Source organism: Culex pipiens, chromosome 1 (genome assembly GCF_016801865.2).
Source record: "Culex pipiens pallens isolate TS chromosome 1, TS_CPP_V2, whole genome shotgun sequence".
Taxonomy (NCBI): domain Eukaryota; kingdom Metazoa; phylum Arthropoda; class Insecta; order Diptera; family Culicidae; genus Culex; species Culex pipiens.
Genome location: NC_068937.1, coordinates 8,240,427 through 8,259,091, shown reverse-complemented (window position 1 = coordinate 8,259,091; position 18,665 = coordinate 8,240,427). Strand labels below are relative to the sequence as shown.

The following is an 18,665-nucleotide window of genomic DNA, read 5'->3' as shown; positions in this document are numbered from 1 at the left end:
ACGTGCTCGTTCGTGTTGCGAGTGCGGTCACGAACATGACTTGAATGCAAATTAAGAGGCGTCGCGACGCCCCGGTTTTGCAGGGCAGGGAAGTGTGGTTAGAGGGGTGAGGCTGATTAGTGTGCAAATGTTTTCAAGGAATACTGATGCATGGCCATGATCATTTGGTTGAGTTTTTGATTGAGTTGTAAACAACTTCAAGTTCAACTTGCATGCATGTTTTGAGCTCAATAAAATTTGCTTCATTTTACTGAGTGATATAATTTCAGTTTTGCATCTCTATTACGGACGTCAGTATTAATAAACCCACTGAAAATTCGTTCAACATTTGAGGTGAAAAGTATTGAAGTGCTAGTGTTATGTGATCCTGAGGAGTCCAAATTGGGTAAGTACACTGTCAATCTGTCAACTGTCAAACCCCAAAGTGTAAACAAAACAATTCAGGATCACCTTCCCCGAATGTGTTTTGTTTTCCTCCTAGTCCAAGTTCCTACATTATCACAACTCGAAAACGTTATCTTCGCGCCACTCGAGCGTTATCAATTTCACTAGAAAGAAAAGGCACGATAAAACGGTGCAGCCTTTCCTTTCCCTCCCCTTTTATTATCACCAGCCAGTAGGTGTATAAGCCGGGCCGTAAACGATATTGATTAGTTTCTAGAGAGTTTGCGTGTGTGACGTGACGTCCGCTTGTGGTTGTTATCAAAAAGCATGTTGTGTTGTTTTACCGAAACTCCGGTCCAGTCGCAGATGAATTTGCACCGCAAAATGAGCCGATATTGACGCGAATTTTTTGCAGTATTTTTTAAACGAGATTTTTGGTGGTTTAAGTATGTTGGAAAATTCCGCTTGATGAATTATGGAGCAGCAAAGTAGTGAAATGGAGTTGAAAGCTGTTGAGGAGAGTTTGCCAGCTGAGAAGAAGACTGAGGAGAAAAAGAAAGAAGAGGATGACAAAATGAATAATGAACCTGCAAAAAAGCACAAACCAGATGATTTAGAGGTGAGTTATAAATTTGCAGTAGTGTTGTCAAAAATCAATAAATTCAGCTTTAGAATATGGTTTTGAACAAGTAAATTGCCTGGTTATAAAATCCTTATCACTCTCACAAATACATCAATCGAGGATTGAATCTTGATGGCAAGTCTGGTCTGGGCCTCCATCAACAATTGAGTGGAGCAAGATAACGGCTGCGTCAACTGAGTCATGCCCCAAGAATAGCCAACGGAGGTAGGCAAGGCACCGTAAACTTGGTGATAAAGCTTTAAATTTCAAATGTTTTTATTAAACCAATTTTACTTTAAATTATCTGAATTTTAACATTTTCCCACACAACTCTCGACTCAACTAAACTCAAGTGTAACTTTATCGCTACAAACTATTACATTATCCTAAACCTCAAGTTCAACGAGCAAGCTTGAAGCATTTAGTGTCGTATCCGGACCGCTTCATGAATCATGACAAACAGCATAAATCAAGCTGCTAACCTTTCGATAACTGAGCTAATGTGTCCAAGTCATCAGCTGGAAATAAAGCAAAAAAAAATCCTACACGAAACGGGGAATTCATTGCATCACCGAGAACACACTTTCCCGATCTTAATTAACCCATGTCGTTGGTGTTCTCAGTCGTCCAGTAGCTTAAACGGAGTTATCAGCTGCAGGCAGCGTCGGCATAGCGTCGGTATAGGAAATGGTTTATAGCAGCTCTTCAGTGCAACCGCGACGTCGACCGAGGGGCCGATTCGCGTACTGGCTGTGGATGTTGAGAACTGTGAGTAGAGTGTAGGGGTGATCGAAACGAATTGTCCAAAATCTCTTTTTGCAATTTCGCTGTGAAACTTCATCAACAAAATAACAGTACTGAAAATTTTCTGTTCAGCATCTAGTGAAGTGCTAAAAACTTCAACTTTTTAGCACTTTTTTCGAAAAGTAATACTTTTTGATAATGTTTTTGGAAGTTGACAAATATCTGGAAGGCAAAATCATTTCACTAAAAATTTCTTCGAAAAAAATCTTTTTAAAAACACCACAGTCGACTCATTTGGAATTCGTCATTTTTTTAAGTTTTTCGTAAAAATTTGTTAGGCTGTTGCAAATATATTTTTCTAAGTTTTTGTCCCTTAGCTCAACTCTGACAAAAGTAGAAGGGTTTTTTTAGGATGAAATTTTTTTAATTATAAGCCATGGTTTCAACACTTAAATTAAAACAGTTTTCAAATGAATAACATAAGTTCAGTTGTTTTGCAGTAATTGGTTTTCAAAATTTCGAAGAAAGTATTGACGATTTTTGGTTGACAATGAAAAACATTTGATTTATTGTGTTTCGTAATTTCACAAAATTACAACATATATTTTTAACAAGCCCAAACAGGCTAAATATTATTAGTAGGACTAGTGATTTTTCGCGATTTCGCGGAAGCCACGTTATTCGTGAAATTTACCCTTAACAGTGAAATTTGGTAAATACCGCGAAGCACTGTGAAATTCTTATTATTTATTAACAATTCCTGAGTTTTTTTTTAAAAAAGGACCAATAAACTATTGTTCTTCATATGTTTATAGGACCTAATAAAAAAAAAAAAAAAAAAAAAAACTCTAGAATTTGTCCCTAAACGTATTCGAACATTTTCGAAAATAATGTTCATTACAATGTTTTACGAAAAGTTCTAGTAAAATAAGCTTTGATTGTAACATGCCTTGATTAATGCAATTTGATGATCAAAGCACGAACATTTTTTTTAAACATTTCGCAAAGAATGTGACAGAACAATATACAAAACTGCAATGAAACGTAGAGCAGCTATTTAGATTTGAATCTCTGTAAAATTTATTTAAATAAAAATGAGTTAATTTCAAAGTAAGTCTGAAAACAATTCTGTTTATAAATAAAGTTTAAAGTGTTGTTAGATTTTTGTTAAGTAATTCGCAACATTTTTTAGTTTTGTGGACAGATGTCAAACAAAATTATTTTAAATGAAATTTCGGCTAAACTTTTTTTTGAAATACTTAAATTTCCCATTTCCTTTAATATCTTTTATTTGACTAATTCTGCTTTTGTTGAAATTATCGATCAGTTTTGATTTTGAAGAATGTACGTAATTTTAAATTTAATTTAGCTAATCAAATTTTGAAGATTTTCGAAAAATTAGAATTGTTGAATCTATTAAAAAAATTGCAAAATTTCAGGAAATTGAGTTCAAAATATCAACCGAAACATATTTCGTTATTCTTCAAATGTTTGAAAACACAACTGGAAATCTCGGGTTAGTTTTCAAAACGTCCTAAAAGCCAAACCCCTCAAGTGGAGAAAAACGATGAACAAGTTTTTGACCATTATTTTAATTCTTATTAATATGTAAGAGGGTTTCAAAGGCATATTTTTGGTCAAAATCATTGCTTTGACTATAAGATATGGTAGCCATATCAAGTGTATAAAAAAAAATTAGCTATTTATGTGTGTTTTAGCCTTGTTTTATCACACCAGGTTGATTCGACCTTTTACATGAGCAAATTGTTTCATACGTCCCTGTACTTGGGACTTTTTTTGAGTAAGAATGACAATACGACCATTGGCAAAATTTATTTATTTTGTGATTAAAACACATTTAAATCAAACATTCTAATTTTGAACATCGTTTCAACACCCCCCGCAAAGAGAGCAGTCGATGTTTTGTGTTTTTGGAGGAGTTTGAGAGAAAACATCGCAGAGGAGAAAAGTCCAACTGACAGATTTTATTCTCTCTCTCTCGCGTTGGCTCATACGCCAGCTGAGAGCACGAACAAAATGACGAAAAAAAACGAAACTATTGGCACTACGCCCCCCGGGGCATGGCCTTCCTCTAACGTGGGATTTCTGCTCCAGCGCCTCTGACGAGACAGGAGAAACCGGGACCGACGTTTTACTTCACCATCCGATAGAAGCTCAGTGGATAAGGCGGGAATCGAACCCGCGTCTCATAGCATCATCGGGATCGGCAGCCGAAGCCGCTACCCCTGCGCCACGAGACCCACAAAATGACGAATTACCACTGATTTGTTTATCTTTCCTTCAGTGGTCCATAGGACCTTGAAGAGCTCGGGGTTACTGGAGTTTTCAGAGGGCGTTTATGCGTGATAAGATGGATGCGGTCATTATCGCTCGTTCCTGAACAGATTCTGCATCTTGATTTTGTGTTGATTCCGGCTGCCACAAAAAATGATGATTTTGGGGGAAGCTAGCCGTCTCTGCCGGAATAAACGACTGAAACTTCGTTTTGCTGGCTGGCAAATTGGAAAATATTCTTCGCGCATCCTTTAGGTCATATAATCAGCGCAATGTATTTAACGAGATAACAAATATTCATCTTTTTTCGTAAAAAGTCATGGGCCCACAATAATTAAGCAATTATTATTGAACTTACGTCCTTTTCCTATGAGCGTATGTACATTTTTGAAATTACCAGTACTTACGACCTTGCATCACCAAGGACGTATGTGACTTCTCCATATGAAAAGCACATTCGACGTTTTATATGTGGGCGATATTTTTGCTTAAATTATTTTTTTTTGAAAATCTGCTCGGGTGGATCGTTAGTAGTGTGTTAGAAGAGTGCAACCGTGCCAAAAAATTAATTTTGAGCAACTGGCGCTTACGACCTTTTGAAAACAAACCCGAGAAATGATATATTTGAATTTTCGACAATTGCACAGACGTATAAAGACATTTTTTTTACAGACATTTAAAAAAAACTTTGTGGCATCCCTGCTATCAACACCAAAATTTAAGATAGTGAACTCTTGAAAAATAATCTCAAGGATTATTCAAGAGCAAATTTCACTATCATACGAACATTTTAAATTATTCTGAAGTTGAAAAATTATTCAAAAATTGAGTTTAACCAAACCATTCTTCAAGTATAAAGACTGTGCTTCACAGGATCATTTCTGTAGGCAAGTTTTCACCACAAGTTTTTTCCGAAAGGAAAAGATTTCCCACCCACGATGATGAGAAGGAGTGTCTAGCCTGGAGCGTGAAACTTGGTGGAGATCTGGTTCGTTTGTATGAACGGACCGCTCTACTGCTGAAAATCGGCTCTCTTGCAATGGCTTGGACGCATTCTGAGTGGTGTTTTTGGATAATTATTAATTATAAAGAAACTAATAACTTCATTTCACATACATTAGATACAATACGTTCTAAACTTAATTAGTGAGGAAAGTTAAAAGACTAACTCGGGTAATGGTAAAAAAAAAGTATAGACGACGAATCACGATTTGTATTGTTTTGTTTTATTTTTGATTGTTGAGCTTTAACCCTTTAACGCCCATGGTTACTCCAGAGCACCACTAACTTTTGTCTTAAAAAATAAATTTCTCTGCAACCATGCATTTATTCAACCTTGTTCAACCTGCGTTAGTTAGTAGATTGTTGGCTTATAACTAGGCTTAGTGATTTTTCACGCTCAAAAACTGCAAATTTTACGGGGACCTCAATTTCAAAGCATTAAATTTCACGCAAATTTCGTGGAACTTGAAAAATGCTAGAATAACTCTAAAAATCCTATTTTTAAATTATAGAAACTACTTTTTATGCTTCATTATATGTTATTCTTCAATAAACTAAAAAAATCTTCACTAAATTTGAATGCGACACAAAAAACTCCTAATTTTCAAAAATAAATCCTGCCTGCCTATTCTCATTTACTGAATTGGTCTTTTAATATCCAACTAATAAAGCTAAAATGTTCGTTATCATTTTACATTTTATTGAATTTCATATCAAAGCAAGATTTAACAATCTTGTCTAGTCAAAATGAGTTAAATAAATTGAATTTTCTGCGACATTTTGCCCATTAAACATATTTTTAAGGGTTTTAGCTCACTTTTCAAAAACTAAATTTAAAATCAATTTACAAAAATAATTTAATTTTTAACAAAATCGAAATGTTTATTCTAAATGAGAAAAGAAAACAAAAAAGTAGTATTTTTTAACTTTCACGGGAATCATCCACCCAAATAAACAAATATCGTTAAAATTAAACAGGCCAAAGAAAAAAAAATATATGTTTTTAAAATGTGATTCCAAAGATAAAAAAATACTCTTCTTTTTTTTTGAATGAAACATAGCTTGATTCTTTTAACTTCTTTCAAAACTATACCTTTCAAATAAAATAGCAGTAAAATTTTTAATACATCGAATGAAAAAAATACTAAATTTAGTTAGTTTCTAAAAAAATCTAAAATCTGAACATTTCTTCAAATGGTTCATATCAACTTGACATACATATATTCAGCAATTCCCCACGAAAACAGCATGATTCGAAAAAAGGTTTTTCTGGGGGATCCTTGTCCGAAATAATTAGACCCGTATTTTTTTGTTTGGCCATTAGAGTGACCTACGCCGTGTTAGGGTGGTTCGAAAAATGGCAATTTTCGTCGATTTTTGCAAAAACAACTTTAAAAAAAAATCATATCTCCGCGCCATTTTATCCGATTTTAGCTGTCCTAGACGCAAAAGAAAGATGATTAGTTTGGCTATTTGGGAAAAATAGTAAGAAGTTTCAAAAATCTAGCTTAACATTTGAAAAGGTCGTATGAAAACTTAAAATGCTGTTTTGAAGGTCTCGGGACCAAAGAGCCTATGTCTGAAAATATTTTTATCGGATTCCTCGGAAAATTTCACATAACATATCAAAAATTTTCGATACTCTGAGATACTGGTTTTTGCGAAAATCGACGAAAATTGCCATTTTTCGAATCACCCTAACACGGCGTAGGTCACCCTAATGGCAAAAAATACGGGTCTAATTATTTCGGCCAAGGATCCCCCAGAAAAAATTTAAGACCGATCGGAGAACTTTTTTTCGAATCATGCTGTTTTCGTGGGGAATTGCTGTATATTTAAGCTTTTTAATTGAAATCTAATAAAATGTAATTAAATATTCTTTTTGGAAAAATATTTATTAAAAGAAGTTATAAAAAAAAAAATTTGAGAAAATTGATAAATTTTACGAATTTCCTCCAAATCGTCAAAAATCACTAACCCTATAGTAAGTAATTAAACCAGGGTATTCACTCGCTTAATTCTACAATAGTTCATAAAATTATTTTTATTCCTTTTTGAGTTTGATAAACTAGTTTGAGAAAAATAGTTACATTTTCACACAAACATAAAATTTCACGGGATTTCGCTGAATAAGCCAAATTTCGCGGATTTCACGTTGTCCGCGAAATCGTGAAATTTCACTAACCCTACTTATAACCATTCAAATTTTATCCAATTTGGTCGATCCAGTTACGAGTAATGGTGAAAAACGTAAAAAATCTCGATTTCGCTCTGGGCGGGAAGGGGTTAAGTACGACCCCTAAACTACTCTAAAGTCATTTAAAATGTTTAAATTCAAGATGGCGACTAAAATGGCGGTAATAAAATATTGATAAAATACATTTTCTAATTTAATAGGCATTCAACGATTCAAATTTGACTATACTGGGGTTGCAGAACTCGAGTTTTATATTAAAAGTGAGAAAATAAAAAAAAATATGAAAAAACTTTTTTTATGTTCGTGATTCGATTATCCGAAGTCCCATACAAACCTTCGGATAATCGAAACTTCAGATAATCGAGTCAGGACTGTAAATGCAAAAAATAAATAACTTAAAAAATTGAAATTACTAGCCACGGTTTCAACATATGATCAAAAAAATAAAAAAATAAAATGCATTTGAGACCAGTTTAGTTGATTTTCAATCATTCAATTCTCAGTATTGAAAAAAACTTTTACGAAAAAAAACCTTCAAGGTCTATGGATGGCCACTATCTCTAAGGATTGTTACATTGTATCGTTCAAAATTGACTAAAATGGAATGCCACATTTTGGTTGTTTGCTCAGTAGCTTTCTATTGTTTTCTTTGTGGAATTTCTGTTGATATTTTTTATCAATATTACCAAGGGCACACTCGCCTAAAAAATATAAAAATTTGCGATAGCAAGATTTAGATGGGCTTTAAGAAAATATTTTAGCTCCAAGGTTGAACAAAATTCTCATTTAATGTCCAGATTCTTTCAATTGTGCTTAAATATAACATAAAAATCTGATAATAAAATAATCTCTAATAATTGTAAACTGCAAAACAAACAAAGATCTGATCTACTCATTAAATTTGACATCCCTACCCAACTAAATTAGCCAACCAAAAAAACCACCGCCCATCGACGCCCCTAATGGCTTGTAGAGAGGAATTAGTCGCGAACATCGCGAGCGTAGTCTTTTCCCCCCAATTACTCAGCGTCTTCTCAGTAGCAGCGTGACCCCTCGGTGAACCTTCCTCTCTTTCTTCCGCCGTAACGAAGTCTGTGCGGGGTTCAGCCTAATGCAACAAGTCTGATCTGCAAAGTGATGGGTGTGTGGTCCAGTTTGGGCAACACTTTTGGACTAATATTTTTTAAGGTTTATAAAATTGCAAAAATTAAAAACATTTCATATTTGAAAATGAACTGCGATATTTACCAAATTTTATTTTTCAAAAAATTACCCTTTCAAAATTTCAAGCACCCTAATAAAGTCGTCTTCCGCGGAACCAAATTGAAAAAAGTAAAATTTCATTAAATTCTCTCTTGATTGGCGCTGCTGTTGCGGCATGAGTTGAGCTGGCGGGCAGACAAGTGGCATCGCCACTGCTCTTGACTCGGAATGTTCTAAGTTTGTTTTTGTTAGTTGGTGTGTTTTGCACCAGCACTGTGTGTGTCCATTTGTCGACGTCGTCGTCGCGGGATCTGGATCGGACAGCCGCAGAGAACGGCTTAGTCTGCGTCGGACAATTTACGCGTGAAGATGACGGCGTCGACGGCTCGGGGTCGCGTTCGGTAGCTGGGATGAGTCGGTCCCCTCGAAGTGGTCAGTTTGTTTTGGGTGATTTGGGAGGAGTTTTTCTATTGGTTTTGATAGTGAGGAACGGAAGAACACCTGTGAAAATCAGATGGAAGAAATTGGTCGTGAAAGTGGAATAACTTAGAAGAATTTTAAATTTAGTGGTTCAAGTTGCAGATCAACAAATTCAATTAATTCTATAATTTTTTTGTGATTGATAATTTTGAGATGAATTTATTTTATTTTTTATTTAGTTTTGGTACAATTCTAAATATCTTGAGATCAAACAACTTGTAATCTATTTATTTTGAGTATTTTTTTTTAAATCGTAAAAGTTTATGAACAATAATTCACGATCACGGAACATGATTTTCCACTGTTTTTAAAACCATTTGGATAAATCTAATTGATATGATCAAATGTAAACAATTATACTAAACGAAATCCTCTGAAAAAAGGTATGCTCCCTCAAAGAGTAAATTATGAAAATTTTGGTTTGGTCCGAGAATATTATCATTTCCCATTCTGTTGAAAGGGTAGAGCATAACGATTACAGTCATGCCTCGGTTTAGCACCGCATATGGGGGATGCAAAACCGAGGCGTGCATAACTGAGGCACAGAGCTTATGGGATTTTGGCTATATGTGAGACATTGGCTATAATCCTATGAAAAATCATCCAAACATTAAAAAAATATTATATTTATTCATAAAAATACGAATTTTTCCTGTATTTTAAAAATGCTATTTTTCCCGACAAAATACTCCAAATTATGGTTTTTTCTTATGGGTATCAAATGGTTTGTGGAAATTTTTCTGAAAATAAAAAAAAACGGATACACTCACTCATGACAAAAATATTTTTTTTTTGAAAAAAATATTCTGATTCTCTCAATGCACGAGTCACAACAATCGTCCAAGGGGTCATTCTTATGCAAAATTAGCTGAACTTCCGAAAAAAATACTTTCAAAAGCAGACGATTGAGTTTTTGGGGTTAAAAATTCGAAAAACTGGTCAAAAATGGTTAAAATCATAACATTTTCAAAAAACTTTTTTGTAAAAATCTGATAACTCGTGAAGAATACATGCAAACCCCTTATGTTTTTATATCATATATAAAGATATATATAGATTATTTATCATATAATTTTTGTTTTTGTCTGCTCTACAATTTTGTAGAACATTGTTACACTCTAAAATGTAACCCTGCAAAGTTAGAAAAAACACGTAATTTTAAAATGAAAAATTTTGTTCTAAATGAAAAAATGACCCTTCTGGGTTATTTCAGATTCAAAAAGTACATTAAATTTCCCATAAAATGACATGTCTCACGATTTTTGACAGTTGAGTAACGGGAAATGGCAGCGATTTTTAAACTATTTTTTATTTTTTTTTGATGAAAAATACTTTTTTCGGAATTTTGAGTACGCCATCAAATTGGGCGTCTAATTTTCCACAAAGGTCCCTTTGACACCAAATTTCTATCTCTTCAGGGTTGCGAGCTACAAATCATCGAAAAACGTTGTTGTTGTTAACCCTCTACTGCCCAAATTTTTTTTTCGAAAATATTTATTTTTCCCATGTTCAGGAGGTCATTTTGAGCAACTTTTGTTCTACGAAAAACTTTACTTCTCTTGTTTTATGTTTTTCTTGTTTCATTTTTAGTATTTTAATTTGCATTTATCTTGTTTAGATTATGTTTGTTTTTGGTAGTATTTGGCCTACTCTACCACCTAATATAATTACATTTCGCCTATCTAAATTTTTCATGATTTTACAGTCACTTTTCAAATTTTTTGCATGTTTTTCACATTTTCTGCTATAGAATCGCACCATCATCATTTAAATTGTAAAAAAATGCATAGAGGCATAGTCTGGGTCACTACAAAAATTACTGCATACTTCTTTTTACTGAAAATATAGGAAATGTTAGTAAAAAACATTGCCAAAGTTGACCCCTAAAAAAAGACATTTTTAAAAACATTGGCAAAGTCACATGAAACAAGTTTAACTTCTAACCCTAACATTTTCTAAAATTTTAAGAGTTCTTCTTTCCAATGCTTTTTAAAAAAACAAAAATCGGTTGGAAAATTGATTTTTGGCGATTTTTTAGATCTAAGCCCGTCTAAAGGCGGGGTTAGGTTGTAGAGGGTTAATTTATTTATTTCTGGCAGCTTTAACCTTCTTGGTCATTCGCTGCCCCAGATCGAAAAACGTGTCTTAGTAAAAAACCAGATAAATTAAATAGGGTCGCACCGACCCACCGTCACGAGATATCGAAAAAATGGACCTCGGATTCGTTATCAGGGACCAAAATCACTCCTCAGAGCAAAGTTTCACGAAAATCGAAGAGGGGTCGGGGCAACTTTTTCCGATTTCGTGTGAGTTGGTGGAGAATTACCCATATTTTTTGTTAAATACTCAAAAAAAATCAAAACTACGTATTTTTGAAAATCAATTGGTCGGGAATTTTTCATAAATTTAGAAAGTAGTTACAAACATTTTTGAAAACACTCACAATTTTCACAAAACTACGTATTTTAGAAAAAAAAAAATAAACAAAATATCAGTATTTTCCAATATTGGTATCAAATAATCAGAAAGTTTCCATTAATTTCGATAGTTATAATATTTTTTCCGAAATATTTTTTTTTAAACAAAACTACGTATTTCCGAAAAAATAATAAAAATGTGAGTATTTCACAGTATTAAACGATCGAAAATTCCATAAATTTTGATAGTTATAATATTTTTTGTTAAATACTCAAAAAAAAACTACGTATTTTCGAAAAAAAAATACTCAAAATGTTAGTATTTTACAAAATGGGTAAATTTCATACACTTCATAAAAAATGGGTAAATTTCATACACTTCGACAGTTACAATATGTTTTGTGAAATAGTCCACATTTTCACAAAACTACGTCTTTTTGAAAAAAAATTCTATTTTTTTAAATTGACATAACATAATTGAGATTTTTTAATACGTTTCGATAGATTTATTTTAAATAATCAAATTTTTACAGGACTACGTAGTTTCGAAAAAAAAAATTTGGATGGTTCATTGATTTTTCAGCCACAAATAAATATTGACTTATTTTTTAGATTTTTGATGAAATCGAAAAAAATTGTTTAAAATTGAGAGAATGGGAAACCTTAAGTAGTAGTCATGATCTTTTAATCAATCAAAACTTTATTAAATAACTTATCAAGGAAAGTCCATACAATTTTTGCCTAAATTTTCGTGACCTCGTGCAAAATTTTGTTGAAAAACTAAATTGATTATGACTTTGATTTTATGATTTGAATCAATGATAAAAGAGATGTAAAACTTTAGAAAAAATTGTATAATTCTTAATTCTGGATTAAGTAAAAAGCAGCCTGATTTTTATTCTGCCTATTATTTGATTTGAGGTAGGAGTTCAGTTTTTTAAGTTGTTACAAAAACAAAAAGTTCAAATAAAATGTGTGAAAAGCCCTTTAAAAGTAATGAAAAAACGAATATGAATAGTTATTTAACACTTGCAGCCCAATAGGTAGCCCAAAAAGTTGGAAATGCTACTCTATACATCTGTATTTCGGCAAGTTCTTAACCGATTTTGCTGATTCTCGTTGCATTTGATTTGGAAGGATATCAGAAAATAATCTCAAACAGGGTAGTTCCATAATAAACGCATTCACCCTTAGTTACATGGGAAAGTCATTCAACTATTTATCTATATGATTCGGAATATTTTTTGTGTCAAGTAAATCAAAAATTATGTAAATGTCATTAAAAAGGTTTGTTGGCATTTCAAATGCATCTCTAAAATTCAGAGAACTTTAGGCAAAACGAGTCCAGATTACGCCCTTAGAACAATTCTTGAGGAATCATTGATATTACCCGAGTAGACGGAAATAACTTGGGAATAACATTTTTTGATATTTGAAAATGCTAGGCCAATAACATATTATGTTATTTATAACAAAATTTGTTATTCGGCGTTATGATTTTTTTGTTATTGGATTGTTATTGCAATAACGAACTAATAACATTTTTTGTTATTCTTCGAACAAATCTTTGTTATTATTTCTTGTTATTTTAACAACTAATCCGATCATCCCAATAATAGTTTGCAGTATTCTTCCATAAAAAAAATGTTATTTCCAAGTTGTTTTGACTTTCAAGCAATATCAGATCAATAACAAATTTTGTTATGATAACATGAACTGTTATTAAATTCTTATGCAAAAATGGATTTTTCAAGAAGATTCAATAACACTTTCTGTTATTTTAACATTATTTGTTATTGAAATGGCATGAATTTTTGTTATTACCGTCTGTCCGGGTATTTTTTTCTTTGAAAATAATAGGTTGATGCTTGAGCTTGAAATTTAGTTATAATAATTACTAATAATTATTTTTATTTTTGTAAAGTTTTCGAGGTTATTGATAATTAATTAGGTCTACCTTGTTGGTCATCTAAATTGGATAATTTTTGACCAAATTACAGCTCTCCGAAGTTAAAATTCAATCGGGAACTCTTTGATACTGCAGGTGTTAAGGCCATTAGAAAAACAAATATTTGAAGTATTAGATCTTCAGTAGATGATAATACATATTTTTATATATATATATATTTTTTTAAAGAATTTTGTTTATTTTTATTTATTTTTTTGCGTTGAAGCAAGTAAACTCAACATCAAATTAAATTCGTCATGTCAGTTGAGCTGTAATTTTTCTTCTACAAAAACAATCAAATTTGTTGTAAGGCCTAAGTTTAAAAAAAAAGCTTCTTCATTCAAAAAGCAGTTAAAAACGAAGATTGAAAACAACATCATCACACTTGCTCAACCCTCCTAAGCCTGACTCATTCAGTGTTCTTCGCGTCAATTTAAATTGAGCTTGGCTGGAATTGACCGGTCAGCAGTCAGTCAACAAAACTGCAAAGTGGAAGCATATTGCATGTGCCACCAAACCGGGCCTTAATTGATGCCAATTAATGTGTCATGCCCCCTTCTTCTTCTACTACTACAAGGGATCGACGGAATGGGTCTGAGATGCTTATCGTGATTCTCAATTAAACGTGGAGATGTGTTTTGAAATTGAAGAAAAAAAACTGTTAGTGTGAGGTTTATGAATGAATTGCCTTTATGGAAATAAACCTTAAAATTCTTGGGAAATTCTCATCGCTCAACTTATGTGACTTATGGTTTCAATTTGAATGCGATACTTAATCTTTCCTACTGATCTAAGCCATCTTTCCCTCCCGTTCGTTTCAGTCAAAACAAAACGAGAGACTATAATTAAGGCGATTACCAAAATAAAGCGCGATAATTGGTCCATTCTGCGAATCTGCTAGTGCAGTGAGAAGTAAAATACCCGTTCCATTCACAAAATAAAACAACAACAAAAAAAGCCACACACAGCGAACACAATGAACCACTTCTGCGGGGGGGGGGCGTTTCTGTAATTTCCACCCCCATCCAAAAAGTTATAAAAGAAAGGGGTAATTCTCTACCAACTCACACGAAATCGGGAAAAGTTGCCCCGACCCCTCTTCGATTTGCGTGAAACTTTGTCCTAAGGGGTAACTTTTGTCCCTGATCACGAATCCGAGGTCCGTTTTTTGATATCTCGTGACGGAGGGGCGGTACGACCCCTTCCATTTTTGAACATGCGAAAAAAGAGGTGTTTTTCAACAATTTGCAGCCTGAAACGGTGATGAGATAGAAATTTGGTGTCAAAGGGACTTTTATGTAAAATTAGACGCCCGATTTGATGGCGTACTCAGAATTCCGAAAAAACGTATTTTTCATCGAAAAAAACACTAAAAAAGTTTTAAAAATTCTCCCATTTTTCGTTACTCGACTGTAAAAAATTTTGGAACATGTCATTTTATGGGAAATTTAATGTACTTTTCGAATCTACATTGTGCCAGAAGGGTCATTTTTTCATTTAGAACAAAATTTTTCATTTTAAAATTTCGTGTTTTTTCTAACTTTGCAGGGTTATTTTTTAGAGTGTAACAATGTTCTACAAAGTTGTAGAGCAGACAATTACAAAAATTTTGATGTATAGACATAAGGGGTTTGCTTATAAACATCACGAGTTATCGCGATTTTACGAAAAAAAGTTTTGAAAAAGTTAATTTTTGCGTTTCTCTTTGTTTCGTCGTCCGTGTCTGTCGCGGGTGACCATGAATGGCCATGATCGATGACGACCAACTTTTTCAAAACTTTTTTTCGTAAAATCGTAAATTTTTTGCAATTGTCTGCTCTACAACTTTGTGGAACATTGTTACACTCTAAAAAATAACCCTGCAAAGTTAGAAAAAACACGAAATTTTAAAATGAAAAATTTTGTTCTAAATGAAAAAATGACCCTTCTGGGACAATGTAGATTCGAAAAGTACATTAAATTTCCCATAAAATGACATGTTCCAAAATTTTTTACAGTCGAGTAACGGAAAATGGGAGAATTTTTAAAACTTTTTTAGTGTTTTTTTCGATAAAAAATACGTTTATTCGGAATTCTGAGTACGCCATCAAATCGGGCGTCTAATTTTACACAAAAGTCCCTTTGACACCAAATTTCTATCTCATCACCGTTTCAGGCTGCAAATTATTGAAAAACACCTCTTTTTTCACATGTTCAAAAATGGAAGGGGTCGTACCGCCCCTCCGTCACGAGATATCAAAAAACGGACCTCGGATTCGTGATCAGGGACAAAAGTTACCCCTTAGGACAAAGTTTCACGCAAATCGAAGAGGGGTCGGGGCAACTGCTGTGTGAGTTGGCGGAGAATTACCCAAAGAAGTGACGCAAAAAATGTGAGTTTAGCTTTAGGCAGGTTAAGTCACTTAGAATTAAAATAAATTAAAAAAGAAGGTTTTTTTTATAAAACTAACATAAAATTTTCTTATATTAAATTATTAAGTTTTTTCGATTTTTTTTTCAAAAATTAAATAAAAATTTTCACCTAATAAAAAAAACTCTCAATTTTCGGTGGCAGCAGCAGCAGCAACCATGGGAAACTCTGCCATTGTTTTCACTTTCAAAAGCTAAGACAGACCAACTAGTTGACTGCAGTAAAAACAACGAAAACTTATTTTTTTATGCTCCATATTCAATGATGGCTCGTGGCGATGACGACGATGATGACGCTGGTTATTGTGTTTTGTTTTCCACGTGATGTTGTGGAGGTACGAGAGAGTGAAAGCATTTTTTTCTGTTTCTCTTTTTGGTGCGAGCTTTTTACTTATTTAGTTGTTTGAAATATTGTTTTGTGGGGGAAAAGTCAGGAATTTTGGAAAATATTGATTGGATAAAAGTTTGAAAATCTGAAAAAAATTTCTTTTGATTTTAAATGATAAAAATCTTTAATAAATTGTTTAAATTTTTTTAAATTGGTTTTTGAAATGTTCAAAATTACCAAAATAATCAAAATGATCAAAATGACCAAATTTACCAAAAAGACCAAAATAGCAAAAATTATCAAAATTACCAAAATTACCGAAATTACCAAAATTACCGAAATGACCAAAATTACATAAATTACCATAATTACCAAAATTACAAAAATTACCAAAATTTCAAAAATTACAAAAATTACAAAAAATACAAAAATTACAAAAATTACAAAAATTACAAAAATTACAAAAATTACAAAAATTACAAAAATTACAAAAATTACAAAAATTACAAAAATTACAAAAATTACAAAAAATACAAAAATTACAAAAATTACAAAAATTACAAAAATTACAAAAATTACAAAAATTACAAAAATTACAAAAATTACAAAAATTACAAAAATTACAAAAATTACAAAAATTACAAAAATTACAAAAATTACAAAAATTACAAAAATTACAAAAATTACAAAAATTACAAAAATTACAAAAATTACAAAAATTACAAAAATTACAAAAATTACAAAAATTACAAAAATTACAAAAATTACAAAAATTACAAAAATTACAAAAATTACCAAAATTACCAACATTACTAAAATATCAAAATGTCCCAAATGAACAAAAATACTAAAATGACCAAAAATGGCAAAAACCCAAAATGACCAAAATGACCTAAGTGACCTAGACCAAAATGACCAAAATTACCAAAATGACCAAAATGACCTAAATGACCAAATAACCAAATTGACCAAAATGACCAAAATGACCTAAATTACCAAAATGACCAAAATAACAAAAATGGCCAAAATGACCAAAATGACCAAAATGACCAAAATGACCAAAATGACCTAAGTGACCTAGACCAAAATGACCAAAATGACCTAAATGACCAAATAACCAAATTGACCAAAATGACCAAAATGACCAAAATGACCAAAATAACCAAAATGGTCAAAATGACCAAAATGACCAAAATGACCAAAATGACCAAAATAACCAAAATGATCAAAATAACCAAAATGATCAAAATAACCAAAATGACCAAAATAACTAAAATAATCAAAATGACCAAAATGACCAAAATTACCAAAATGACCAAAATGACCAAAATGACCAAAGTGACCAAAATGACCAAAATTACCAAAATTACCAAAATTACCAAAATTACCAAAATGACCAAAATTACCAAAATTACCAAAATGACCAAGAATGGCAAAAAACCAAAATTACCTAAATGACTAAAATGACCAAAATGATCAAAATGATCAAAGTGACCAAAATAACCAAAATAACCAAAATGGCCAAAATGACCAAAATGACCAAAATGACCAAAATGACCAAAATGACCAAAATGACCAAAATGACCAAAATGACCAAAATGACCAAAATAACCAAAATGACCAAAATGACCAAAATGACCAAAATGACCAAAATGACCAAAATGACCAAAATGACCAAAATGACCAAAATTACCAAAATTACCAAAATGACCAAAATGACCAAAATGACCAAAATGACCAAAATGACCAAAATGACCAAAATGACCAAAATAACCAAAATGACCAAAATGACCAAAATGACCAAAATGACCAAAATGAAAAAAATGACCAAAATGACCAAAATGACCAAAATGACCAAAATTACCAAAATTAGCAAAATGACCAAAATGACCAAAATGACCTAAATGAACTAAATGAACTAAATGACCTAAATGACCTAAATGACCTAAATGAAAAAAATCGCCAAAAAGACCAAAATCACAAAAAAAAGACCGAAATGATCAATTTTGTCAATTTTGTCAATTTTGTCAATTTTGTCAACTTTGTCAATTTTGTCAATTTTGTCAATTTTGTCAATTTTGTCAATTTTGTCAATTTTGTCAATTTTGTCAATTTTGTCAATTACTTAATTATCACCCTACTAGGTGATCCAAGCTAAGACTCATTTCGCTCCCATCGTCGGAGTCAGTGCATCAACTTCAAACGTCTCTGCGCTTCGAACTTTGCGGCGCGTGACTCACACTCGTGCAATTGTGAGCTTCTGCCGACATTAATCGCCCTAACGTTTGTTGAACACTGTAACAATAGGGTGAGGTTACAGATTTCTTATATTTTTTACAAAGTTTGGTCAGTTTTTTTTCAAAAGAATTGAAACAAATGTAATTTTTAACAAAATAGGTCCCTCTACCCTAGTGTTGACCATGTTTTGATCAGCTTAAACCCATCCAGCGCAGTTCACGCAGTTTGAATGAAACTTGAATGAAAGAGAGACCAAAAAAAAATAGAGTTGGCATAAATTACAGGGCTTGCGTGTACACGCAGCTACATTACGCCACAATCGGTCCTTTTCACAGAAAATTAAACCAACTTGTGGAGTCTTGTGTGTTTCTTTTTTCTGCAATGTGACTTATGAATGG

General features: G+C 32.4%; 1 protein-coding gene and 1 non-coding gene across 2 annotated transcripts in view; both read left to right on the top strand.

Moving 5' to 3' along the window:
- The first annotated feature begins 4,901 nt into the window (after positions 1-4,901).
- LOC120428444 (small nucleolar RNA U3) lies at positions 4,902-5,109 on the top strand. The gene has a single exon (XR_005607089.1). It is a non-coding gene; the product is annotated as a small nucleolar RNA U3 (small nucleolar RNA).
- A 3,733-nt stretch (positions 5,110-8,842) lies between these two features.
- LOC120428436 (uncharacterized) overlaps positions 8,843-18,665 on the top strand; it is a 34,272-nt gene continuing 24,449 nt past the window's right edge. The window contains exon 1 of the mRNA XM_039593447.2: positions 8,843-8,879. Coding sequence (XP_039449381.2) covers positions 8,858-8,879 — 22 coding nt within the window. The 5' untranslated portion in view covers positions 8,843-8,857. The remainder of the gene's footprint in view (positions 8,880-18,665) is intronic.